At 37.4% G+C, this 27,906-nt stretch overlaps 4 protein-coding genes across 5 annotated transcripts in view; 2 read left to right on the forward strand and 2 right to left on the reverse strand.

Annotated features, from left to right (window-relative positions):
* LOC111798314 (protein CHROMATIN REMODELING 20) overlaps positions 1-5,352 on the reverse strand; it is a 31,078-nt gene extending 25,726 nt beyond the window's left edge. The window contains exons 1-4 of one of the 2 annotated variants that reach the window (XM_023681375.1): positions 4,932-5,352; positions 4,695-4,757; positions 2,664-2,759; positions 2,495-2,587 (exon numbers count right to left, since the gene is read on the reverse strand). In XM_023681375.1, the coding sequence (XP_023537143.1) occupies positions 2,495-2,587; positions 2,664-2,759; positions 4,695-4,757; positions 4,932-5,051 (372 nt within the window). In that variant the 5' untranslated portion in view covers positions 5,052-5,352. Of the gene's footprint in view, positions 1-2,494; positions 2,588-2,663; positions 2,765-4,694; positions 4,758-4,931 lie in introns of those variants that run through there. The other variant, XM_023681377.1, reaches the window with a different exon arrangement.
* A 2,020-nt stretch (positions 5,353-7,372) lies between these two features.
* LOC111799004 (GPN-loop GTPase 1-like) lies at positions 7,373-15,566 on the reverse strand. Its single transcript, XM_023682378.1, has 7 exons — positions 15,427-15,566; positions 14,441-14,530; positions 13,465-13,599; positions 10,807-11,034; positions 9,565-9,855; positions 8,024-8,229; positions 7,373-7,938 (listed from the first exon to the last, which is right to left on the reverse strand). Exons 2-7 carry the CDS (start codon positions 14,522-14,524, stop codon positions 7,662-7,664), a joined length of 1,221 nt encoding a protein of 406 aa, XP_023538146.1. The 5' UTR covers positions 14,525-14,530; positions 15,427-15,566; the 3' UTR covers positions 7,373-7,661.
* A 796-nt stretch (positions 15,567-16,362) lies between these two features.
* Positions 16,363-20,686, forward strand: LOC111798122 (INO80 complex subunit C-like). The gene is made up of 3 exons (XM_023681099.1): positions 16,363-16,721; positions 20,318-20,385; positions 20,555-20,686. Exons 1-3 carry the CDS (start codon positions 16,547-16,549, stop codon positions 20,684-20,686), a joined length of 375 nt encoding a protein of 124 aa, XP_023536867.1. The 5' UTR covers positions 16,363-16,546.
* A 389-nt stretch (positions 20,687-21,075) lies between these two features.
* Positions 21,076-21,604, forward strand: LOC111798853 (chromatin-remodeling complex subunit ies6-like). Its single transcript, XM_023682204.1, has 3 exons — positions 21,076-21,082; positions 21,236-21,303; positions 21,473-21,604. Exons 1-3 carry the CDS (start codon positions 21,076-21,078, stop codon positions 21,602-21,604), a joined length of 207 nt encoding a protein of 68 aa, XP_023537972.1.
* The last annotated feature ends 6,302 nt before the right edge of the window (positions 21,605-27,906 follow it).

A 27,906-nucleotide genomic window follows, 5' to 3' on the forward strand; every position in this document is an offset into this window, starting at 1 on the left:
ACGCCCTTTTTCTTTCAAGCCAGATAACCAAACAGATAGCAGCGGTGGAAAGGAGCCACAAAATTCGTTTTTGGTCTGAATAAGAACAAAGGCCAGGGGAGTTCTGGAACAGCGTAGCCTTGATTTCTCTATGCTAGACCCAAGGAATACTGAAGCCTTTGTGGGAGGAGGACCAAGGAAGGACGCAACTATGAACAAGTGGCTCGAGTCCTCCCCATTACACTTGCACAAGGAGAACCATGTTGGACAGAGAGCCCTGTTGAGATTATCCATTTTAAACTTTATCAGCTTCGTTGAAAGCTCCCAACAATAAAGACCAAAGGAAAACCTTCCACTTTTAGGGTACCTTTGCAGTCCAAAGTCTGCAAAAGAGTGGGAGCAGAGATTGCTCATTAATTGAGAGGAAATCTACAAATACTTGACAGAGATAACATCATCTCTCTTTAGAGTCCAAGACAGATGGTCAGGTAAGGCAGTGAGGATTTTTATCTAAAGGGTGGTGGTAAAAGTGTTCCAATCGTTCTGTGTCACCACCTTCAATAGGTGTTCTTAAGGAACTTGCCCAACTGCCTTTGTTTTTGTCCCACTGATCACAAGTTTGGCATCCTGACTGGTGAGTTTATGGCAGCCAGAGCTCGACCAATCATCACGTCAGAAATAAGATTTGATGTTTGCTAAAAGTGCTTCTGAGTTGAGAATGCTGAACCACTGGCTTTCGAAGTTAGCATGCTCACAAACAGTGGGAAGATATTAAGCTCCCTCCTTGCTTACCAAGTGTAAACTAAACGAAAATATGTAGGGAAACTCTTTTCAAAAGGATTTCTCGTGTAACGACAGCCTCTCCATGACTTGAGGAATTAGGAAGGATATTTTGTAAAAGCTTTCTATTTTGTGTAGGGGTTCTCTCTACCCCAGCCTTTAGGTTGTTTTTTGTGTGGGCTTCTTATACAGGATATCTCGTTCTTATAAAATATGTTTATAAATATAGATTGTATAAGGCATAAGTTTGCACCCTTTGGAGAAGAATCAAACCATCTGCCAAGTCTTAAAGAGATCTTCATGGTAATGAGATCCCAGAAGCTCAAAGGTCTATTTTCTGCCTAACAGAGACCTAAGGTAAGAGAGGGGAAATGGTTGGAAGGGCATTTACCATATATCAATGTATCCACCAAAAAAAAACCCCNAACGGCTTAGATTACATGAGATTCATGTTTCATTCAATTCATCCAACCTAGCTCGTAGGCGAACAGGAGGGAATACAAAAAATAATAATAATAAAACAAATAAAATAAAATAACCCTACCTATATAAAAGGTCCAATTGAAGAGAACAATACTAAGATCATAATTACAAAAAAGATTAGAGAGCACACCCACAAGGAGGCATTAAACTTAGTCAACCTCCTCACCCAATCTTAACCTCTCTAAAAATTCTATCGTTTCCAAATACCTCATACTGTACAGAAACTTGCTTGACACAACACTTTCCTTTCTTCCTAGAAGGAGGATTTAAAAGCACCTCCATCACCATCAATTTTTCATCTCTATTGTGCACACCACAAACCTTGAATGAACTCCTCCATAACCCCGAAGGTAAAGAGCGAATTGATACTCCCACAACAAATGGTCAAGGCTCCCTTCATACCTCCAACAAAGAATGCACCATTCTGAGTGCAACACATAGGAAGAATACCTCTTGATGCAATCAAAAGTATTCACACCATCTTGTAACACTTGCCACACAAAAACTTCAACTTTTTTTGGAATTATAACTTTCCAACGCAGAAGAAACCAAGACAACAGGAGAAGAAAAAGGGTTGGACAAGACATGAAAAAGGAATGGCACGAGAAAGCTCCTAAAAGTATTGGGGTCCATATTCTATTATCCCTTCTCCTAGGTATCGCAAACTAGAGATGTAGAAGAGAAATGAGACCCACCACATCATTCGCCCCACGGTCAGACGTCGAACACCAGAATTCTAAGGAAATAAAAGAGGAAGAACTAGAGAAAGCAACACCAAGGCCACGAAATGCAGCATCTTATTTGAACAATGACAGAGACGCAAACATAACACACATGATGGCTTATCACCCACCCAATGATCCTCCCGTAACTTTTTTTTGGTCATCCCCAACCAAACAACTGATAAACTGAACGAAAGAATGAATTCCATTTTAATTGCAGCCAAACCAACAACGAACAATCTCAAGTAAATGGAATGACAAATTGGCCCTTGTTTCTATGCTTTTTTTAACAAGAAACGAAACTTTCCATTGATGAGATAAATAAGAGTCTAACACTAGAGAAGAGATAGAAAACTCACGAGGGAGAAAAGGCTAAAATCAGAAAGCAAAGCAAGAGAGAGAATAAATTTACAGAAAAACCTCCCAATTCTCCCGATACTATGATCAAACATGATTGCAATTTAACAAATTTAGGTATTAAAATATTAGTTTGATGTTAAACACGCTCAACAGAAAAGCGAAAAGCATACCAATAACTGAGCACTCTCAATCTCAAGTTCATCAAGCACACCTTCCCACTCTTCTACCAAAATAGCCATTTCATTTGCAACCGCAGTTTCAAGCTGTAAGACAAGAAAGCACATTATTGATGGTAAATACAACAGAATTAAAAAAGACCGAGACAAGGCAACAACTAACATCATCACCATTAAGATTCAACGCCAATTCTTCTCGAACTTCATTCTCCACTTTGGAAAGAGACTCCTTTTCAAGTGCTTCTTGAGCCTCTGCGGCCTAACATGAACATAAGGTAGATATTTCTTGCTAGAAAACTGATAAATATATATTAAAAAGAAAGCTCATTCAAAAGAGGCCAAAACCAATGGGTTTCATTTTTATTTTTTGTTTTTACACGAAGAAACCAACTTAAATTGAGAATGAACAAAGGAAAAGGCAAGTGCAACTTTTTTTAAAATCTAGAATAAAAGGAGTCAAGAACAAAAAACTCTAAAGCTAATAAACTACAAAATTACGGTTAGGAAAAAGTCCACCAGTTCAAAAGAATGAGAAATACAAGGTCATCACAAAAATTCTGAGTACCAAAATCTAAAGGGAGGCCTACATCAGATCATTATCTCAGTTGTACTTTTTATGGGCTGCTATAAATAGCCCCTCTCCCTTCCATTTCAGGAATATGTAGCTGAACAACTCTGAATTTTTGTCAATGATAGAATAATGGTGGAAGATCACACCCCTCCGTAGATGGTCAAGGCAATGTTTCATCAACAAACTTAAAACGCTAAAAGAAGTCTTAAAAGAAATGGAACAAGGAGGTTTTTAGTTGTACCTCTACAAAAAGAAACCAACCCCTAATTGAAATTGCTCTCCATGGAGGAAACGGGCTCTATCGCCTTAGTTCAACACATATACAAAAAGCTCAAGAAAGCAAAACTATCTCGTTGGCAGCAAAGGTGGACAATCTTGGAGACAAAAATGTACAAAATGATAGCTAGAGGAGGGTGACATAAACTCCTCTAGCTATCATGGAAATTCTATCAACACAAGGGAGAAGTTTACTAAACAGAGATGAAATTGTATCATAATCTGTGACCTTTTACACGTCCTTATATACAAAGGTCGATATTGTCACTGAATTTCCCCTCGATCTTGACTGGAGCCCAATTGACCAACAACAAGCAACCTCCCTCAAGTTTTCTTTCACCAAAGAAGAGGTAGGCAAGGCGACACAGTTCCTAGACTCCGACAAAACCCCATGAACGGATGGTTTTACCTCAGAACTTACAAAAATATGTTGGAACATTTTGAGAGCCGAGATTATGAGTGTTTCAAGATTTTTTTCACGATGGAATTATCAATGGTAACCTAAATGAAACATACAACTGTTTGATCTCAAAGAAAATGGATGTCTGCTCTATCACCGACTTTCAACTCATTAGTCTTGCGACCGTACTATACAAAATCATAGCAAGGGTGCTATCAAAGCGTCTTACAAAAGTCCTCCCTTTCACGACTACTAGGCAGCAAATAGCTTTTGTAGAGGGATTGTAGATCCTTGATGCATCCCTCATGACAAAGGAACATATAAATGAATAGAAAGAAACAAACAAACAAAAAGGCGTAGTTGTCAACTTGACTTGGAAAAAGCCTTCGACAAGTTCCAACATCTCTCTATCATAACAAACTATTTTGGAATCCACGTACTCTCTCAATTGGTTTCTATCTCTTGCTATCTCAATCTCACTTCTTTCCATCTCTCTACTTTTATATTTTATAACCCCCTCCCATTTTTTTCATGGAATCTTCTTTCCTAATTTCTTTCTTTTGTATTGAATGATCGATCTCATATTCATGGATATATGTGTTAAAAATAATGTTATATGGCTTAGGTTTAAAATTTGTTAAAGTTTCCATTCTTTTCAAAAAAATAGCCCTCAAACATCGATATTTCTATCAACATCTCCGAAATTCAAAACCTCGGCAATACTTTTGGACACTGATGTCTAACTCCTTGAACTCCACTTCTGCAGAAAATCTCAACTACACATTGAGAGAAATACAATGGTATGTGACACAATCTAGAGTACTTTCACCATGGTTGTAATGTAAGTTTGTTAGTAAGGAGTCTATCAGAATAGAAGCTAAATACCAATACTACGATCACAAAACATTAGGAACAAAGTCCTTGAAGCTAAGAGAATAATATGTCACCTTACTCTCAACTTCCAAAAACTCAGCCATCAAATCCTCTATCTCTTGCTCTGTCAAAGGTTCCTGCTCAATGAACAAAAACAAACACAAACAGCGAACTTACCATACTTAAGATCATAGAACTTAGTAGAATTGAAACAGAGATTAATACCTAAGTATCAACTGACTAGCAAGATACATAGCAACAAGTGAACTCGAAACTTCCCAAACACAAATGAAAATTTAAATGTCGCTTGCCTCGAGATGCAATTGCTCGTCCTGCCCAGATGTGGATGGCCCATCATCTTCAGAGTCATCGATAAAAGAATCGGTAGACACACTGCCTACATCTTCAACGTCTTCGTGCTTTTCCGTCATCTCAAAATCAAATCAAAACCAAAAAATTCATAAGTTCAAAGAAGGTGACCTATAAAACCAAGCTTGACGGCAGTAGTTGAATGCAAAAATGATGCTTCCAAACTCCTGGAAACGGATTGCAGAGCGAACTATCCCCCTTGTTGATTCAATCTCAGTTGCTTCAGTTTGAGAATGGAATTCGAAGCAACTTTGGTTGAAATCAAGCCCCTTCTGCTCTCGACACTTCAAAGACTTGATATTCAGACCATCGTGGTTGGGAGTTCAAACGTCGTAGACCATCCAGAGGTTTTCGGGTCGATGCTCGGATGGCTAAATTATTTTTTAAATAATAATATAAATATTTTTATATATTTCAATAATATCTTTAAATATTTTTAAAATTCTAAAAAAATAATTCCGTAATATTTCAAAATATATTTTTAAAAAATTTTAAAATTAGCATTAATATTTTTTTTATAAAAAAATAAAAAAATTATCGTCAATATATAAACAAAAACCATCTAGACTCGTAAATTATCTACGAATGATATTTTTTAATTTTTTAAAAAAATAATTATTTATTTATTTTATGTGTTTTTTATTTTTATTTGAAGTTTTATATTTAATAATAAAGATACCAAAATTGAGAAATTTAAAACGTTTTAGTATATGTGTTAATTAAAATATATTTTTAAATCTTAAAAGTTTTGTTAATATTTTTAATTAAAAAATTAATATTAGTCTTAACGTTAACGCTGTGTTTCAAAAATATTTATAATTTTAAAAGTACGATTAATATTTAAATTTTAAAAACAATAACGGTTACTATTGCTAGATACGCTTTTGTCTTCTTCTAAAATTTATCCGTTTATAGATCTTCCTTGATTTCTCCAAATGTTTTAACGATATTAAATGTTAGTGGTTGAATTTTATACTTTAACGTAAAGTTTTGAGTTCCATTTTGATTGCTTAGAAAAAGTAACGTAAAAATTGGACGAATGGGATGTCGATATGAATTGTTGTCAGAACGGTTATTTTGACTGTAAGATTATGTCAGATAAATAAACGTCAAAAACTAAATAAATGACAATGAAAATTTAGGAATCAAATATATAAATGGTTAGCGTCCTTAGAACTAAAGTTATAATTTAACACGATAATGATTCTAACCCTAGATTTAGAAGGGGTAACTAAACAAACATAATTAAGACTAGATTTTACTCAAATATAATTAAGATAATTCTTTTGGGAAAATATATATATGTATGTATGTGTATATATATATATATATATCTTTTGGGAAAATATATATATGTATGTATGTATGTATATATATATATATATATATATATATGGACGTTTCACTTGAGCAGCTCAATCGCCCCTTAGCCCGATGCTCATGACGCGCTACGGAACCTCCACCGTGTCAGGGGACCAAGTAGGGTGTTTCACTTGAGTAGCTCAACCGCCCCTTAGCCCGATGCTCATGATGTGCTACGGAACGTCCACCGTGTCAGGGGACCAAGTAGGGCATTTCACTTGAGAGCTCAACTGCCCCTTAGCCCGATGCTCATGACGTGCTACGGAACCTCCACCGTGTCAGGGGACCAAGTAGGGTGTTTCACTTGAGTAGCTCAACCGCCCCTTAGCCCGATGCTCATGACGTGCTACGAACCTCCACCTTGTCAGGGGACCAAGTAGGGCATTTCACTTGAGAGCTCAATTGCCCCTTAGCCCTATGCTCATGACGTGCTACGGAACCTCCACCTTGTCAGGGGACCAAGTAGGGCGTTTCACTTGAGAGCTCAACCGCCCCTTAGCCCGATGCTCATGACGCGCTATAGAACCTCCACCATGTCAGGGGACCAAGTAGGACACAGCTAACAACATAGGAGCCAACACAGTGTTAGCGGCTTCATGCTGCACTAGAGTAATCCATGTGGAGGTACTCAAATTGGATCAGTGATCGATTTATAAGTGTTAAGAATGAGAAACATAGTAGGATTAAAAGTCTGATCTTCATTAATGTTCACAACTTTTAAATAGGATACAAGCTCCCAACGAACTCATAAACAAGAAAATATACTCTTCACCAAATCCTGAAAATAAGATAAAATATACCAAATATGCTATTACGATTAAGAACTATATAAAATATATTCAAATAATAGGTTAAAGGAATCATACAAGAAAAAGAATAGGAAGGGTCTGAAAAAGAGAGAAAGTAAGTGATGGACAACCTCGAGCGGGTAAGTGATGAGAAACCCCGAGCGAGGAAGTAACGGGCAACCCCGAGCGAGTAAGTAACGGGCAACCCCGAGCGAGTAAGTAACGGGCAAGCGGGAGCATCAATTCTCATCATTTGATTTTATATATAGCATCATAAACCATCCAAATGTACAACATTACAACCACACAAAGCAAGCTTCCAAACCAAAAATCCTACAAGATGGCATGAATCATCATCAAAATCAAGTATCACAAGAGCATCTAGTAAGGAAACCTTGTCCAAATGTCAAAAACAATGCCAGAATCTCGTGTTCGGGTTGACCCGGTGACTCGTTTCTCGGTAAAACCTATACACAGTTTTCATTATAACTTCTCCCATTAGCAATCATGTCCGTTTCTCTACTAAAAGGAGAAACGACCAACCTCTTCATCGTCATCCTCGTCGATGACATCCTCCTCTTCGGTAAATCTATCGTAATCATCGTCATCTTCATCGACAATCTCTTCATCTTCGTTCTCAACCATCTTAGTTTTAGTCTTCTCGTCCTTCAAACCGGTGCTCAAAACCACGGTTTGTCCTTGGGAGCTCTCCATATCTTTCCTCAACTTCTCCATGTTTTCCCGTTTACGCTCTTCCTCTAATCGCTGCTTCTCGGCAATTCTCTTGTCGAGTTCTGCCCTGAAAATAAAAAAGCCAAAAGTAGCATAAATATCGAACTGAAGCAAGTCTCGAACCGGCACGGCCGATGTCAAGTTATCATTACTTGTAGGTTTCCATGTACTCCTCAGCGCTAGACTCTATTGCTTTGAAGAAAGAATCCACTCCGGAACCGGAAACTGCAGAGACTCCAACAGATTTCAGGTTCTTATAGAACTCATCAAGCACAAGGGAAAGACTTTGACTTAATGTGGAGGTGTAAGAACCATCCGAACTGACTGCAGCTTGAAATGCTTCAAAGTCTTCCATCCACTGCAAGCATAATTCATTCTTTAACGGTCTAAAATTTCTAGAGCTTTGTAATTGTAATATAATGATAATCTAAAAAGAGAAATACGAGCACAAAGCTCTAATAGCTCAAGCTCACCGCTAGCAGATATTGTTCGTTTTGGCCCGTTATGTTTCTCAAATTCTAATAGCTCAAGCTCACCGTCAGGCTCATGGTTTTAAAACGCGTCTGCTAGAGAAAGGATTCCACACCCTTATAAGGAATGCTTCGTTCCCCTCTCCAACCAATGTGAGATCTCACAATCCACCCCCATTGGGGGCCAGCGTCCTAGTTGGCGCACCATTCGGTGCCTAACTCTGATAGCATTCGTAACAGCTCAAGTCCACTGCTAACAAATATTGTCCGCTTTTGCCCGTTACGTATTGTCATCAGCCTCACGGTTTTACAACATGTTTGCTAGGGAGAGGTTTCCACACCCTTATAAAAAATGCTTCGTTCCCCTCTCCAACAAATGTGGGATCTCACAATCCACCTCCCCTTGGGGCCCAACGTTCTCGTTGGTACACCGTTTGGTGCCTAGCTCTGATATCATTCGTAACAGCTCAAGCCCACCGCTAACAAATATTGTCCGCTTTGGCCCGTTATGTATTGCCGTCAGCCTCACGGTTTTACAACACGTTTGCTAGGAAGGGGTTTCCACACCCTCATAAAGAATGTTTCGTTCCCCTCTCCAACCAATGTGGGATCTCACAATCCACTTCCCCTTGGGGCCCAACGTCCTCGCTGGTACACATTTGGTATCTAACTCTGATACCATTCCTAACAGCTTAAGCCCACCCCTAACAGATATTGTCTGCTTTGGCCCGTTACGTATTGCCGTCATTCTCACGGTTTTAAAACACGTTTGCTAGGAAGAGGTTTCCACACCCTTATAAGGAATGCTTTGTTCCCCTCTCCAACCATCCTCAAGGTTTTAAAACGTGTTTGCTAGGGAGAGGTTTCCACACTATCTAAGGTTAAATCTTTTATTGTGCTCATGGCTAACTCCACACCACTATGACTTATAATTTTGGGAGACGTTGCTAACCCTCAACCTTAATAACCACAATGTCAAAGGCTCAATCCTCCTATTACGTTCATCGCTCACCCCACTAACAATAATAATTTTGAGAGACTTCACCTATCCTAAACCAACCTTAATAAACATAGACAATGAGACGTTTAACTTATTATGTTTATAACGACTTAAACTCGGAACTTGAAGGGTAGGTCTATAACACGAGGGTCAACGATTAGGTGATCCGTTCTATTCTTACAAATAATCATTAAGAAAGGTTATAATTACTCCAACAAATTACCTCCAAAGCAAACTCATGTTTTGCCACATCGGTTTTATTGAAAACCAACACAACGGGTAACCTTGTCTTGTAGAGGATAGAACAGGCATAAAGCATGTTGCTCATGAAGGTCACGGGACTAGATGAACGAGGTGTGTCAACAACGTAAGCAATTACAGTGGGAAACGTTGAAGCAAAAGCCTCAGTAATGATGGCTCCAGATGCAGACCATGTGAATATCTCAATCTGACCAGGAGTATCAACAAGAACATAATCAAGCTGATCTGCTCGCTTTTCAATCACTCCAATTACCTGAGATCACACAACATTGGAAATATGTCATCAATCTCAACTCAATGCATATGATATGAACTTTAGGGCAGTTATACAACCCATGGTACAGATCCAGTTTAAGTAAGGTTATATCTTGATGCATATGATATGAGGAAAATATAGCATAAACACAGAAACAAGCTTCAATACATGAACTTGGTTTCTTCTGTTAGAACAATTCATGAACTTAACAAAGCATTAAATCTTTCTTTTACCGTTCAGAAAACAAATGATGAAAAAAATATGAGACCCCACTTCGGTTGGAGAGGAGAACGAAACATTCTTTATAAGGGTGTGGACATCTCTCCCTAGCAGACATGTTTTAAAAATTTTAAGGGGAAGCCCGAAAGGAAAAACCCAAAGAGGACAATATCTGCTAATAGTGAGCTTAAGCTGTTACAAATGGTATCAGAGCCAGACATCGGGCGATGTGCTAGCGAGGACGGTGAGCCCCAAAGGGGGTGGACACCGAGTGGTGTGCAAGCGAGGACGTTGGGCCACGAAGGAGGGTGGACACCGGGCAATGTGCCATCGAGGATGCTGGGCCACGAAGGGGGGGTGGATTGTGAGATCTCACATCGATTGGAGAGAGGAACGAGTGCCAGCGAGGACGTTGGACCCTGAAGGGGGTGGATTGTGAGATCTCACATCGGTTGGGGAGGAGAATGAAGTATTCTTTATAAGGGTGTGGAAACCTTTCCCTAGCAAACACGTTTTAAAAACCTTGAGGGTAAGCCCGAAAGGGAAAGTCCAAAGAGGACAATATCAGCTAGGGGTAGGCTTAGCTTGTTACAAACCATTAACATCCTGAACACCCAATAACCACCAAAAAGATCATAGGAGGGGAGGGGAAACTGGCTATGGCTACCATGTTGATTGTTGTGAGGGAAAAAAAGAACATAATAGAAAGAGACCCATATGAACTTTCACCTCATCAAATTTTGTAGCAAACAAGTTAAGTGACGTCAAAATTCCTCCATTGGGCCCAAGATTAAATTGCTTCATCACTTCCTTGTAACGCACGGTATCTCTTATATCGATATTTGCACCATAAGGTAGTGTCATGACTGCTGGATCAAGGTTCATTACATAACCCCTGATATTTGATGCCTGTGTGTGGCACACCAGACGATGAAGAAAGGTCGTCTTCCCACTTCCNAAAAAAAAAAAAAAAAAAAAAAAAAAAAAAAAAAAGATTCACAACTATATAACGTTTCTTTAAGAAAACGAGTGTTCATTTAGGAAAATAAAACGAACACGGCTGGTAGAAGCTTGTAAAAGCCAAGAAAGAAGACGAAAAAAATCTGCCAATTGGCACCAAGAAATCATAATTACAAAAAATCAAGACCAAACGCAGTACCCCACACAACATAACAGCTTGTATTCACCTTTTGAAGATCCTCCTATTCCTTTCCAATCCAAATCATCGGAAGACTAGCTTTGATAAATGACCAAATGCCAGGACATTCATAAGAATTCTTAGGTTACTTGGTAAACTTATTTTTGGAAATGGGGTTTCAAAACAACAATCCATCTAAAAACTCGTTTCATATGGCATTCCATGTTTTTTAGAAACTCGTTTCTGAATCACAAAATAAACTAAGCCTCAATGTGTGAGATCCCACATCCATTGGGGAAGAGAAAACATTATTTATAAAAGTGTGGCAACCTCTCCCTAGCAGACGTGTTTTAAAAACCTTGAGGGGAAGCCTGAAAGGGAAAGCCCAAAGAGGACGAAANCGGTTGGAGAGGAGAACGAAACATTCTTTATAAGGGTGTGGACATCTCTCCCTAGCAGACATGTTTTAAAAATTTTAANCCTTGAGGGGAAGCCTGAAAGGGAAAGCCCAAAGAGGACGAAATCTGCTAGCGGTGGGCTTGGGCTGTTACAAATGGTATCAGAGCCAGACACCGGGTGATGTGCCGGCAAGGAGGCTGAGCCCCGAAGGAGTGNGGAAGCCCGAAAGGAAAAACCCAAAGAGGACAATATCTGCTAATAGTGAGCTTAANATGGTATCAGAGCCAGACACCGGGTGATGTGCCGGCAAGGAGGCTGAGCCCCGAAGGAGTGTGGATTGGGGGGTCCCACATCGATTGGAGAAAGGAACGAGTGCTAGCGAGGACGTTGGGCCTTAAAGAGGGGTGGATTGTGAGATCCCACACCGGTTGGGGAGGAGAAACACGTTTTAAAAACCTTGAGGGGAAGGCCGAAAGGGAAACCCCAAAAAGGATAATATCTACTAGCGGTGGACTTGGGCTGTTACACAATGCCTTGGAGATTCTTTTTTCGAAAGGAAGCATAACTTTTCACTCAAGAACTGAAAAATAGAAAAATAAGTAGCAAGAGCTTACATGGAAAAACGACCAACAAAAACTAAATACATGAAACAAACAGGAAACCAACTAAAAGATCCAAAAGCGAGTAAACGAGCCGTTTTCCCCAACAATTAGATCTAAAGATCCTGCTATATATCTAGCAAAACAATCCAAAACAGCAATACCAAACTCATGATCATCTCAAGGACTCTGCAATAGGTAAAACTCTTCCGCTCCAAATATCAAATAAATCATTAAAACAACCAGCAACGTCTTGTAATCCAGCAAACTCAATAGTTGGGACAACAAACAAATCACAAGCTTAGAAAACACCACTTGTAAAACCGTCTTATTCAAACCGAGAACTTCATATAAACTTTAAACCAGCAATGAACCGATATTGCAGATCTTTTATGATGTCTGAATTACCAACTTGTCAAGATACCCTTTAAAAGTATTTGTTCAAGGAGATGTTTATTTAAAACACAAGAAACCATGAACCCAAATTATCTCAAATCTACCCATCCGTTACCGATGCACAAAACGTAACTTCCACGTGCGCCACTAAATTGTTCCTCTTTACAATTGAAAATGATACATGAACAAGAAGAAATAAACAAGCCTATGAAGAACAAAGACAATCAATTCCAAAGACAAAGATGTATAACTCACTAAAACTCTATTATCTATCTTGTATCCTTTTTCTGTTTCGTTCTAGCCTCAACCGTACAAAAGATATTGAAAAAAATTAGAACTGTGGAAAAGAAGATAAAAACCTAACAAGATATCGAAACCAGGGCCTTAGGTTGCCTAAGAAGTTTCCAAGAGATTTGACTGTTTTATATTAACATGATCCTTATACTAAGGAGCCTCTAGTCCTAACGGAACCTCCCGATCCATTCAGAAAGGACGAAATATTTACTCTCTCATATTTCCTATGCCCGAGCTTCTAAGCTCCTTGGAAACGGTGACAAAACCCCACCTCACCAGGTAGAACCTCCTCAATTTGGTCCTAGAAAAAGTTCGACAGTACCTAAGAGGTCTTGGCCACACCAAATGAGATTCAAAAAAATGAAGGAGCATGGGTAGGTACACTCGAAAAACTAGCTAGTAGAAGCATAAGTCCATCGCTCGTGAAATAGGGGATTTATTAATATTACTTTTTGGAAGTGATAAACATCAGAAACCATGGGGTAAAAACCATAAATAAGTTCAAATATTTAATATGCATCCAAACTCCAACAGCGACAAGAATTTTCATTGAAAATTACCTGCCATTCCTATGACAATGATAATAACCGGTTTTCGCCTGAAGTTTGTGGCTGAAGACCCTGCCTGCCTAGATGATTCTTCAATATTTAAGTTCTTAATTGAATCAGCAAGCTCCTCTTTAGCTTTACCCTTATCCTTATATCAAATACCAAAAAGACTACAAATCAAGAAAAGCTCGAGTTCTTAACAAATTATTGGAACAAGACAGTTGAAATGGACCGAATCACACAAACACACATAGAAAGTAAAACCCAATGTCGTTTTCAAAATCTTATAACCTAAAATGCACGGCTACTTTAGTTTGGCTAGCATGTCCATGTCCAACAAGGGTCAAACAATTGGACACTTTGACATTTGTGGGACACGTATCAGACACTCATTAACACTAAGTAGTACAAAGTCGATTATAGGTATAATATTTGTCAGGCACATATCGACCATTAAATATACTTAATAGACATACAATAACATTGAGAGAAAAATATATCAAATTCATATTCTTAAGCATTTAGATGCATAAGCTTACCGACTTTGAATTTCCTTCTTGTATAAAAATGATATACATTTTAATAAATGTATCTTTGTCGTGTTTGTGTCTTTGATTTTTAAAAAGTACGTGTCACAATGTCCGTGTCATGTCATATCCGTGTCTTGTATCTGTATCGATACTTCTTAACTCATAACTAGCCTCCAACTTTCTTATTGTACATATTTTTGAAGAAACAAGACAAAATAAGATTATAACTCAATATTTATTTCTTAAANTTAAAAAAAAAAAAAAAAAACACACAAATCAAGACAACCACTCAACAAATTATTGGAACATGGTCCAAAAATGATCCAAACACATACATAGAATAAAGAAAGTAAAACACAACGCTTATTAAATATCTCGAACCTAACGAGTAAACAGAAAGGATTTACACATCCACATGAGAAACAAGAAAAAAAATTATAACTAAGGAAATTAGGGTACTTGATGTGCATTTAAATCATCAGATTCCATTGGCTTGCACCCGGCATCATCGTGTGGTTTGGTAACATCAGAATCGACCTCCATTTTCAGCTGAAACAACAAACAAAAGTTAATGAATCAATGAAATAAGCCTCAAACTTGTTCTTCCTCCCTCCTCCCGCTTGGTGGAGAATAATGCGAGGATTGCACAACTCACACACTCGATCTAAATGAAGAACACGAGAAAAAGGATGCAAGGATAAATATAAATAGAGACACCCAAATGAAAAACTTCGTGACGGCTAGGGGTTTATATATTTGATGACTTCAACAGTTACATGTAAGATAATCCGTTTAAGAGAGAACAGTGCGAGGATTGCACAACTTACACACTCAATCTAAATGNAAAAAAAAAAAAAAAAAAAAAAAAAAAAAAAAAAAAAAAAAAAAGATGCAAGGAGAAATATAAGTAGAGACACTGAGATGGAAAACTTCACGACAACTAGGAGTTTATATATCGATGACTTCCGTAGTTATACATAAGATAATCCATTTCAAAACTACATACGAGAAGAGATTCTATCTAAGAAACTAAATAGGAGAATAAATAAGATTCTATCTCAGAAACTACACGATATCAAGCTCCATAACCTAACGAACAGCCCCTATAACGCCAGCATAAATCTAGCCGACCATAAATTTAATTCATAAACTCATCAAACCAACTCTAATCTGCAGAGGAAGTTCTTCAGTCGATCAAAACAATTTCCTCCCTTCTTATTCGACAAAACCCAATTCCCTAAATTGACAGACACATGCAAGAAATCAAAAGGCAGAGGGTAGCGCGCGGAAGTTCGAGAAGTCCCAATTCTTCCCAGGAATGATTACTTTTCCGTTGCTATTCAGCAATTGTTACTAAAAAATAAGCAAAAACAACTCATTTCTTGTCCTCATTTGAGTTTTCAAGCGATCAAAAAAAGAAGACATAGATGAAAATGGGAAAGTACCAGTAATAAAGAGTAGAAAATAAGTGCCAAAACGTTCGGAGGAAGGCTGCGTCGGCGGCGCTGAGCTGCTGAAAGGGAGGGGACGAAGGCGCCGGAGGGAAGAAAATGAGCGGGCAAGGGTTTCTTTCTTTTATTTATTATTTTACTATTTGACTAAGTCAAAGTCGCTGAGTTACTTTGACTCTGTGGAACATTAGATAAGCAAATTCTTGGGAAATTGCTAGAACGGACCCAAAGGCTAAGAATTTCTACATAAACGACACTTATTTTCTCAATTTCTTAAAAAATGGCCCAAATGGACATAAACACGCCCGTGTCACGCCAAGTCGATGTCAACTTAGGTCGACCTGGCCTCCCTAACGAGCACGCGCAACTTGAGTGAGACACACAACAACGTACTTTTATGCTAAATTAGACGATACCCATGTCTCAAATATATGTTTGATGGGACTCCTACACGCTTTTTGTTACGTCTTAGAAGGGGTACATAAATGAACTAATACCACATTCGAATGACACGATCTTGAGGATAGAATGACTAAAAAAGACTCAAAGAAAATGAAAGTTAGCACCTANTCTTTTTTTTTTTTTTTTTTTTTTCGGTGGCTCGATCATAAAAACTTTGGGAGTAATTCTGTGTTAGGCGACTTCTCGAAATTTTTTCCTAAGAATAATTTCACTTTTAGAAGCGACAGAGTAAATAACGTGACCATGTCGCAGGAGAATGTCACGGCCGTACAAGTGCTGAATCCAAATTTTGAATCCTGTTAAAATTAAAACTTAGTTTAAAAATATTTTTGAAAAAAAATCAAAAGGTATTTTTATTAATTTAATTAAAAAAAAACAATAAATTAGTTACAATAACTCATGAATTAAAATAAAATAAAATAAAATTGAGAGTTAAATTCCTGAAATTAAATAAATCGGAGATTGTTCGTCTCAATTTTCTCACGGTCGTCTTGATTATAACAGGTAGGAGAGTTTTCGGCCGGCCGCTAATGGAGTCGAGCAATGCGTAGGGTTTATGCTTCTATAGAGCTTTGTTTCTTTGAAATTTCTTCATAACCTTTGAATGTCGTAAAAGATTTCAGAAACCAGAAGGCGTTAATAGAAGTTGACGATGGAGCCGGAGGTGATAGAAGCCGAGTTAGTGTTGCCGACTCACCTGAATTTCAAGCGAATTCAAATGTACGAGAAGTATCCGAAAGGCCAATCCAGAGGCAGGCACTGGAAGCATCTGAAGCAAATTCTTCAAGCCGAGAATTATCACAACTACTCATCTGATGAACCCAACTGTAAGATTTCTCTCTTTCAGTTTTAATCATTTTGTCTCTTACAGTTTCTCTCATATTTGATTACACCGTGGTCTGTAAATTTATTTGTTGTGAGATCCCACATCGGTTGGGGAGGAGAACGAAACACTTTATAAGGGTGTGGAAACCTCTCACTAGAAGACGCATTTTAAAAACCTTGAGGGAAAGTTTGAAAGGGAATATTTGCTAGCGGTGGGCTTGGGCCGTCGGGCGATGTGCCAGCTAGGAGGCTGAGCCCCAAAGGGGTGGATACAAGGCGGTGTGCCAGCAACGACGCTGGCCCCAAAGGGGGTGAATTGAGGGTTCCACATCGATTGGAGAAAAGAACGAGTGTCAGTGAGGACGCTAAGACCTCGAAGGGGGTGGATTGTGAGATCCCACATCGGTTGGGGAGGAGAACGAAACACCCTTTATAAAGGTGTGGAAACCTCTCCCTAGCCGCCATTGTTTATAAGGGTGTGGAAACCTCTCTTTAGCAGACCCTGTTTATAAGGGGGAGGAAACCTCTCCCTAACAGACGCTGTTTATAAGGGTGTGGAAACCTCTCCCTAGTAGACGCTTTTTAAAACCTTGAGGGGAAGCCCGAAAGGAAAAGTCTAAAGAGAACAATATCTGCTACTGGTGGGCTTGGGCTGTTACATTTTTGTCGTTGCTTTGATGTGTGGACTGTGATGTTTTTGTTTGATAATTATTTAAGAGGTTAAATGTATGATTTAGTTCTTGATGTTGGAGTGTTTTTTAGATTTAGTTTATGTTCTTTAAAGCTTTCAATTTAGTATGTTGATATTGGTTGATTATAAACTCATATGGACATAATATTGAATTGGTAGAAAGTTAAGAGGGGAAAAACAAGGTCATCTAAGACGAGCAATATCAAAGTTCTACCAATTCTTAGAAGTTTGAAGCTCAGTCGATTTGGACATTTTCTGGAAACTTTTGAACTGTCTTTGGGCACAATATTTTCTAGCGGTGGGCTTGGGCTGTTACAAATGGTATCAGAGCCAGACACTGGGCGATGTGCCAGCGAGGAGATTGAGCCCCGAAGGGGGGTGGACACGAGACGGTGTGCCTGCGAGGAACTTGAGCCCCGAAGGGAGGTGGACATGAGGCGGTGTGCCAGCAAGGATGCTGGGCTCGAAAGGGGAATAGATTGGGGGTCCTTGAAGTAGAGTTCGATTATTTTAGATAGCCATCTGTTGGGATTCTCACCTAAAATGATTGGCATCTCTACTTTGTTGAAGTTACTCCAATCTAGATGCTCATTATTTTTTTCTTCTCGCGGTTCTCTCCTTTCTGTATTCTCGAGGTCTTCCGTGGTTTGTGTACTCTCCCTTTTGTGTGTTTCTCCTCTTCTACCAACTGTTTCTCCTACCCTAAGTACGCCATTGATTTCTGTTTTATTATGGGTTATTTGAGAATATTATAGCTTTAGTTTACTGTCGCGCGATGTGGTTAGTACCGTCACCTCGACACATTTTTTGCGAGGTGAAAAAGTAACGGCCCAAGTTCACCGTTAGCAGATAATGTCCTCTTTGGGCTTTTCCTTTCGGGCTTTCTCTCAAGGTTGTTTTTAAAACGCGTATGCTAGGGAGAGGTTTCCACACCCTTATAAAGAATGCTTCATTCCCCTCTCCAACCGATGTGGGATCTCACATCACTTTTTTTATTCGTAGGAGTCTTTGCAATTCCTCATTCATTTCTTGCATTTTCTTCTACATGGTCTCATTCTTTCCTCCCATTTTCTTTGAGCCATTTTGATCTCCTACTCGGTTCGAAATGTGTGGACACCAAATTTTGAGGAACTAACTATGGTACGTCTGTGCGCCCAACGGTGCAATAGAGCACCATACTTGAATAACCCTTCCAAATTCAGGAAGGCTAGCTACTCTCATACCTAAACATTTTGTAAAACCATAAACTGTCTTGCTTCATGCTCATGACATTTATGGCTACATATGCATACCTATACTGTGTTAATGGCTACATATACATATACATACCTCAAGGAGGCAGTTTGCTGTTGATCAATAGGATTCCAGTCAAGATCATNTGCCAGCGAGGAGATTGAGCCCCGAAGGGGGGTGGACACGAGACGGTGTGCCTGCGAGGAACTTGAGCCCCGAAGGGAGGTGGACATGAGGCGGTGTGCCAGCAAGGATGCTGGGCTCGAAAGGGGAATAGATTGGGGGTCCTTGAAGTAGAGTTCGATTATTTTAGATAGCCATCTGTTGGGATTCTCACCTAAAATGATTGGCATCTCTACTTTGTTGAAGTTACTCCAATCTAGATGCTCATTATTTTTTTCTTCTCGCGGTTCTCTCCTTTCTGTATTCTCGAGGTCTTCCGTGGTTTGTGTACTCTCCCTTTTGTGTGTTTCTCCTCTTCTACCAACTGTTTCTCCTACCCTAAGTACGCCATTGATTTCTGTTTTATTATGGGTTATTTGAGAATATTATAGCTTTAGTTTACTGTCGCGCGATGTGGTTAGTACCGTCACCTCGACACATTTTTTGCGAGGTGAAAAAGTAACGGCCCAAGTTCACCGTTAGCAGATAATGTCCTCTTTGGGCTTTTCCTTTCGGGCTTTCTCTCAAGGTTGTTTTTAAAACGCGTATGCTAGGGAGAGGTTTCCACACCCTTATAAAGAATGCTTCATTCCCCTCTCCAACCGATGTGGGATCTCACATCACTTTTTTTATTCGTAGGAGTCTTTGCAATTCCTCATTCATTTCTTGCATTTTCTTCTACATGGTCTCATTCTTTCCTCCCATTTTCTTTGAGCCATTTTGATCTCCTACTCGGTTCGAAATGTGTGGACACCAAATTTTGAGGAACTAACTATGGTACGTCTGTGCGCCCAACGGTGCAATAGAGCACCATACTTGAATAACCCTTCCAAATTCAGGAAGGCTAGCTACTCTCATACCTAAACATTTTGTAAAACCATAAACTGTCTTGCTTCATGCTCATGACATTTATGGCTACATATGCATACCTATACTGTGTTAATGGCTACATATACATATACATACCTCAAGGAGGCAGTTTGCTGTTGATCAATAGGATTCCAGTCAAGATCATGGGGAAAGTCGTAGAGGGCACTGTCCTTTGTGTATAAGGACGTGTAAAAGGACACAAATTCTGATACGATTTCTTCTTCGTTTACTAAACAACTTCTGCCTTGTGTGGTTAGAATTTCCATGATGGTATTCTTTCGTTTCTTTAGCCAATCTGGAGTTTATGTCACCTTCCTCTGACCATCGTTTTTTACATTTTTATCTCCAAGATTGCTCTTCCTTTACTGCCAACGAAATAAGTTCTGCTTTCATGAGCTTTTTCCGTGTGTTGAACTAGTGTGATGGAGCTAGTTTCCTCCCTCTGATCAAGGAGGCACCAACCCAGTAAGAGAGAGCAATAAATGAGCGGTTTTTGGGTCTCTTCACGAGTATTGATGTTTTCATTGGCAATAATTCATTAAAAAACTAATAGTCTTGGAATTTTATACTTTATACCCCTTATTGATAGTTTTGAATTTTATACTTCATGAGTATTAATTGTTCCTTTTATTCGTTTTTCAGATGTTAATATCGAGTCACCTCCGTCGATGCATCCATGCAAGAAAATTTGTGATATAACAGGATATGAGGTATGTGACTTTTGGTAGTTTATGACTCAACATTGCTTTCTAAACTCGAACAACAATTAATTTCTTTGTTTTCTTCAAAAAATAAAAAAAAATAAAAAATAAAAAAAATAAAAAAATAAAAAGAACCCTTTTTGAAATCACTTCAGGAAGTGACGTTGTTATTATTCAGGCACCATACTATGATCCCAGGACTACTCTTCGATATGCAAATGCTGATATCTTCAAGGTCATAAGATCACTTCCTAATGAGTATGTTCAGAGGTATTTGGCCATGAGAAATGCAGCTGTTGTTTTAAGGTAATTTCTGAAGTTTCTTTTTATAAGATCACTTCATCTTTAATCATTACCGTTGTCACCGTCTTTGAACGTGAAATTTAGATGATGTCACATGCNCGTGTAAAAGGACACAAATTCTGATACGATTTCTTCTTCGTTTACTAAACAACTTCTGCCTTGTGTGGTTAGAATTTCCATGATGGTATTCTTTCGTTTCTTTAGCCAATCTGGAGTTTATGTCACCTTCCTCTGACCATCGTTTTTTACATTTTTATCTCCAAGATTGCTCTTCCTTTACTGCCAACGAAATAAGTTCTGCTTTCATGAGCTTTTTCCGTGTGTTGAACTAGTGTGATGGAGCTAGTTTCCTCCCTCTGATCAAGGAGGCACCAACCCAGTAAGAGAGAGCAATAAATGAGCGGTTTTTGGGTCTCTTCACGAGTATTGATGTTTTCATTGGCAATAATTCATTAAAAAACTAATAGTCTTGGAATTTTATACTTTATACCCCTTATTGATAGTTTTGAATTTTATACTTCATGAGTATTAATTGTTCCTTTTATTCGTTTTTCAGATGTTAATATCGAGTCACCTCCGTCGATGCATCCATGCAAGAAAATTTGTGATATAACAGGATATGAGGTATGTGACTTTTGGTAGTTTATGACTCAACATTGCTTTCTAAACTCGAACAACAATTAATTTCTTTGTTTTCTTCAAAAAATAAAAAAAAATAAAAAATAAAAAAAATAAAAAAATAAAAAGAACCCTTTTTGAAATCACTTCAGGAAGTGACGTTGTTATTATTCAGGCACCATACTATGATCCCAGGACTACTCTTCGATATGCAAATGCTGATATCTTCAAGGTCATAAGATCACTTCCTAATGAGTATGTTCAGAGGTATTTGGCCATGAGAAATGCAGCTGTTGTTTTAAGGTAATTTCTGAAGTTTCTTTTTATAAGATCACTTCATCTTTAATCATTACCGTTGTCACCGTCTTTGAACGTGAAATTTAGATGATGTCACATGCCCTGGTAGCTAGTTGAACACATTAAATTTCATTCAGTTTTGAGTAGTCTTTTCCTAAATTACTTGAAAGTTGCAGTTTGTACTATATATAAGGGATTCCTAGATTTAAGCTGAAAAAACAATCACTTATTGACTGCCATCTTCTTTCATCTATGCGGATCCCAAAGAGGCGGATTCCATTTTTTTAATCTGATCTAGCTAAAGATTCGAGGTATTAAGAATTCAATGGTGAAGTGATGAGGAGTTTTTGCCGGTATAAACTATGCATCCGGGCACTATATGTGAGATCCTACATCGGTTGGGGAGGAGAATGAAACATTCTTTATAAGGGTGTGGAAACCTCTCCCTAGCAGACGCGTTTTAGAAAACCTTGAGGGAAACCCCGAAAGGGAAAGTCCAAAGAGGACAATATTTGCTAGCCGTGGGCTTGAGTCGTTACAAATGGTATCAGAGTCAGACACCGGGCGATGTGCCAGCGAGGAGGCTGAGCTCCAAAGGGGGTGGACACGAGGTGGTGTGCCAGCAAGGACACTGGGCTCTGAAGGGGGGTGGATGAGGGGTCCCACATCGACTGGAGAAGGGAACGAGTGCCAGTGAGGATGCTGGGCCTCGAAGGGGGTGGGTTGTGAGATCTCACATCGGTTGGGGAGGAGAACGAAACATTCTTTATAAGGGTGTGGAAACCTCTCCCTAGCAAATGCGTTTTAAAAACCTTGAGGGGAAGCCCGAAAAGGAAAGCCCAAAGAGGACAATATCTGCTAGTAGTGGGCTTGAGCCGTTACAAATAATATCAGAGATAGACATCGGACGATGTGCTAGCGAGGAGGCTGAGCTCTGAAGGCGGGTGGACACAAGGCGGTGTGCTAGCAAGGATGCTGAGCCCCAAAAGGGGGTAGATTGTAGGGTCCCACATCGATTGGAGAAGGAAACGAGTGCCAGCGATGACGCTGAGCCCCGAAAGGAGGTGGATTGTGAGATCCCACATCGGTTGGGGAGGAGTACGAAACATTCTTTATAAGGGTGTGAAAACCTCTTCTAGCATACGCATTTTAAAAACTTTGAGGGAAAGTCCGAAGAGGACAATATCTGCTAACGGTGTGCTTGAGCCGTTAAACCATACACCAACTAGTGCCCAAATAACTTTTAAGGAATCGATATGAATATTGGTCTCAAAACCCCACGCAGTTCTATAGTTGATGTGTTCGATATTCAACCAATAATCTAGGCTGTTTCTTTGTTTTGTTTCATAAGTAGAAATCATGTCACGTCGAGCCCTGAAAAGCATCATATTATTTAGTGCTATGAATGGTTCTGAAATACTGAGGTTTCATTAGGACAACTTCCTGCTTAACTGCTTCTTGGAGTTTTATCTCACAAGTTCTATGTTTGGCTGAGTACTTCAATCCGATGCATCTAACTCTTACAGGTGAAGAGATACTGCTTTTCTATTGCCGATTAGCTCGGTGTCGAGCGAGCCCTCCATCTCGTGGCAGAAAATGCAGTGTGAATACTTAAAATGTATCATTTGTGTATTGATTCAATCATTTTGTGTATTAAATGGTCTTGGAATACATTTTATGTTTGCCTTTGGAACTATTAGCCAAAGTTGATTCATTTGGTTAAAACTCTCCAAGCTGAAAACATCCCCTAATGGGATTGCAGTTGAAGAAAATTTAAGGCTTAAAACTCGTTTGGTTCTATACCTCGAATCTTGAATGATTTCTATGTACGGTTGATATCGGTAACTGAATAATGATGTCACGTTTATTGTACAAATATTGTTTGATCATGCATGATTCGATGAACAAATGACATGATTCGACCAATGAAACTATTATGGCTTAGAAAGGAGATTTGATACCTTGTTTTAAAAAAGAAAATAACTGCACGTGTTGGTTTATGTTATCTAGCCATTTCAAAAGACAGATTTGTAATTTTCGTACTTCTAATTTATGAGTTTGTAAACTTTGATTTTAAATTTGTAACATTTACGGTTAGATTTCATCAGTTGCAGAGGAGAACGAAACATTTTTTATAAAGTCTGGAATCCTCTCCTTAACAAACATGTTTAAAATCGTGAGGCCGATAACGATACGTAACGGATCAAAGTGGACAATATTGGTTAATGGCGATACTAAACTCCAAAATTTAGGCTTTGGGCTAATGGTATATATTGTCCACTTTGATCTGCAAAAGGCCTGCGGCCTCATACCAATAGCTAAAAGGCATGACTTAAAAGAAGCCGCTTAAAAAGGCTTGCTCCTGCAAAAGGTCTGCGGCCTCGTACCAATGGAGAGAATATTTTTTTTTATTATAAACAAATGATTATTCCCTAAATTACTGTGGGACTTTCATCCAACCGTTCTAAATGTTTATTTAGGCGTCTAGTTATTAAATAAACAAATAAAATATTATAAGAGAATATTAACTATTTGATTGTTTGAAAAATTTANAAAAAAAAAAAAAAAAAAAAAAAAAAAAAAAAAAAAAAAAAAAAAAAAAAAAAAAAAAAAAAAAAAAAAAAAAAAAAAAAAAAGATAATACCTTAAATGGTTCGTTATCAGATCGATAAATACAAAAGTTGAGGAATATGGTATAAATTATTAAACCTACTTTGAGTGTGCTTGTCACAAAGTGATTTTGGATCACTAAACTTTTTATTTTATTTTTATTTTATTTTTATTTTACTTTTATTTTATTTTTATTTTATTTTATTTTCCAATGTTAGGTAGCAAATAAACCCACTTTTTTATTTTTATTTTTTAAAAAATATACTTAAAAGTTTGACTAAAAAAAAAAAAAAAACACAATAAACTAATCACACAATTTAATAATAATTTAAAATGACTAAAATCATCCCTTCAAAACATATCTTTCATAATTTAAAATTAATTTCTATGATTAAAAGACAAAATTAAATATTAAATTAATTTTAAATAATTAAAGACATTTTAAAATATAATAATTTAGAATTACTCTCCAATCCTTTCCAACTTTATTGAAAAAAAAAACACAAATAATGGGATAAATAATGGAAAAGGTTCAAAAAGCATTATGACGTCATTGATGACATCATTAAAGCAGTTTCAAACAGAAGAAACCATTTTTATAATTTTGGTGACCCAATTATTCATAAAGCAACTTTTTCTTTTTCTTAATTTTTAAATTTTTTTTTTTTTTTTATTTTTTTTTTCCACTTAGCCCAAAAAACTTTCTAGTTGCATTAGGGCCATTGGATTTGGAACCACAATTTTTATTATTTATTTTTTATTTTAAAATTTATTCGTATAGTGCAACGAATAAGTAGATAACGAACGAACGAAAAAATCGTTCATCTTATATTTTCTTCTTCAATCAATTATGTCGAGAAATTTATCCCTGTTAGCACCTTAGCTTGGTTTCTCATTTCAACTGTTTTTAATCATTACTATCGGAGACTCGAGTTCTTCTCCACTATTTTTATTCTGACCGATCGAACTTATCTACCCAATAGTTTGTCCATTAAGTTAGCTTCAAGNAAAAAAAAAAAAAAAAAAAAAAATCTTAAATTCCTTCGAGTACAAACGGGTTAAAATAGGAATTTTAGTTTTAATGGTCCGGAAAAAGTTAGAATTTAGTCTCTATAGTTTGATAAAACTCTAATAAATCGGGACTGGTAGGAAATATTATACAACCATAAAGACCAAATTAATAATTTAATATGAAAAAACTGACCGTTAATAAACGTTAAAATTTTACGAACATTAATAACATAAAATTTTATTGAACTTTTCGTTACAAAAACAATAATTTGAACCCATTTCATAAATATATTTTATAATTTTTTTTATTAATAATATAAACTAAATACATAAAAATACTCTTGAAATTTGTATTTTTGTCTGATGATATCTCCTCGTTTCAAAACTTAAAAAAAATCTAAAAAATACCCTTAAAATAAAAAAAAAAAACAAAACAAAAAAGTTCAAAAATACCCTTAAAGTTAGTTTTCCCCGAAAACCATTAATATTTTGTTTAAACGATACGGTTTTCAATTTAAAAAAAAATTCAAAAATACCTTTACGGTTAACACGACATTTAAAAAATATTCATGAATTTTCCAAAATTACAACAAAACGTTTGTACATATTCAATGACGTGTCGATAGACTGTTTTTGTCCATATATTGGCAATAAGATTTTTTTTTTAATAAAAGTTGACGATAATTTTAAAATTTTATGGATATTTTTTAAACTCAGTGTTAACGTAATCATATTTTTTAATTTTTTTAAAAAAGTTAAAAAATATTTAAAGTTCAAGAGTATTTTTGAAACTAACATTTTTATTTAAAACTAACCGTAAGAGTATTTTTGAGATTTTTCTTTTAAAATTTTAAGGATATTATTGAAATATTTGAAAGTTAAAATGTAATTTTATCGATTTAATCTAATAATATATATATCGAAAAGGAGTATTACTTTGCAAAAACGTTATGAATGAATTTTTTTTTTTAAAAAAATAATTAAATGAAAACATAAAGTAGCACTTGTGGGATATGGCCTAATTTTGGTTTATAAGATTTAATTAATTCAGCCTTCACGTCCATTAATAATAATATTTTTTTTTCCTTTTCAATATTATAATAATTAATATCTTCCTTTATGTGTGCTTAACATATACTAATTAATATTCATATAATTTAAAATTTTATCCTAAAGATTTGGTCTATGTAATTTAATAAGTTTGAAAACTAAGGTTTGAATATTAATGTGATATCTCTCGTTGGTTGGGGAGGAGAACGAAACGCTCCTTATAAGGGTGTGAAAACTTTTTCCTAGCATACACGTTTTAAAATGGAAGCCAGAACGGGAAACTTCAAAAAGGATAATATCTGCTAGCGGTGGGCTTGGGTCGTTACAAATGATGTTAGAGCTAGACACTGGGCGATATGCCAACGAGGAGCCTCTTCCCTGAAGGGGTAGACATGAGGCGGTGTGCTAGTAAGGACGCTGGGTCCCAAAGGGGGGTGGATTTGGTGGGGGTTCTACATCGATTGGAGAAAGGAACAATTGCTAGCGAGGACGCTGGGCCCTGTTCGAGGGTAGACACGAGGGTGTGTGCCAGTAAGGACGTTGGGCCCGAAGGGGGGGTGGATTTGGTGGGGGTTCTACATCGATTGGAGAAAGGAACGAGTGTTAGCGAGGACGCTGGGCCCTGTTCAAAAGTAGACACGAGGCGGTGTGCCAGTAAGGACGCTGGACCCTGGACCCTGAAGGTGGTGGGTTATACTCCCGAATTTGGTTCCTTATATCGAGACTATAACCACTGAAAGTAAAACTATAAGTCCCAGTTGAAAAATGAGCAGGAAAAGATAAAATGGACCCAACAACGATCAAACTCCCGAGAAGACATACCCTACTCGATTTGGAGATGCCCATCAATTCGATTCCAATAAATAGTGCTTCATATGAGTAGCGTATGACCATAAGCTCAGTCTCGGCCATTCTTAGCCTTTTGATAAGCCCTACCTTTGTAACAAACGGTCTTCATCTAAATACAAAACTTTACTTCATATAGGTCATGACCATTGGCTCAACCTCAACCACTCCCGACATACAGAAAGCCCTTTATCTTTATATCAAATGACCCTCGTTTAAACATAAAACTTTACTTGATATAAATAGGGCACGGTCATGGCCTCGACCTCAACTCTTAGCTTTGATCATGACAATCTTTGAAATGAAAAGCTTTTATATAACCATGGCCTCGACCTCGACCTCGACCAACTTTAGCTTATGGGTCCGTTTGTTATAGTTTAAGATGTAAAAAATTATATATAATTGAATCCATAGTGGACCCTTAATGAACCACTTTTAATTTTTAATTAANTTTTTTTTTTTTTTTTTTATTTTTTTTTTTTTTTTTTTTTTTTTTTAAGATTAATTAAACATAATTACATATTTCTTTTTTAAAATAAATGATTTTCTCTTAATATTTTTATTTATAAAGGTAGGCCTCACACGTACAATTCTTTTACTACAAGTTCTTCATCGAACTTCTCTAAAATTCTCTCTCGATCGAGTCGAAGCAAAGCAAATGATGAGAGGCTGTAATCGATGTATCGTCGAAAATTCAGTACCGAAAACTTATGTCGAGATCGAGCCGTGGCCCGAATTCAAAGGGAGATGCAGGTGAAACGCTTAGGTAACTGCTACTACTCCGAGGAAAATCGT

The sequence above is a fragment of the Cucurbita pepo genome, chromosome LG07, assembly GCF_002806865.2.
Source record: "Cucurbita pepo subsp. pepo cultivar mu-cu-16 chromosome LG07, ASM280686v2, whole genome shotgun sequence".
Taxonomy (NCBI): domain Eukaryota; kingdom Viridiplantae; phylum Streptophyta; class Magnoliopsida; order Cucurbitales; family Cucurbitaceae; genus Cucurbita; species Cucurbita pepo.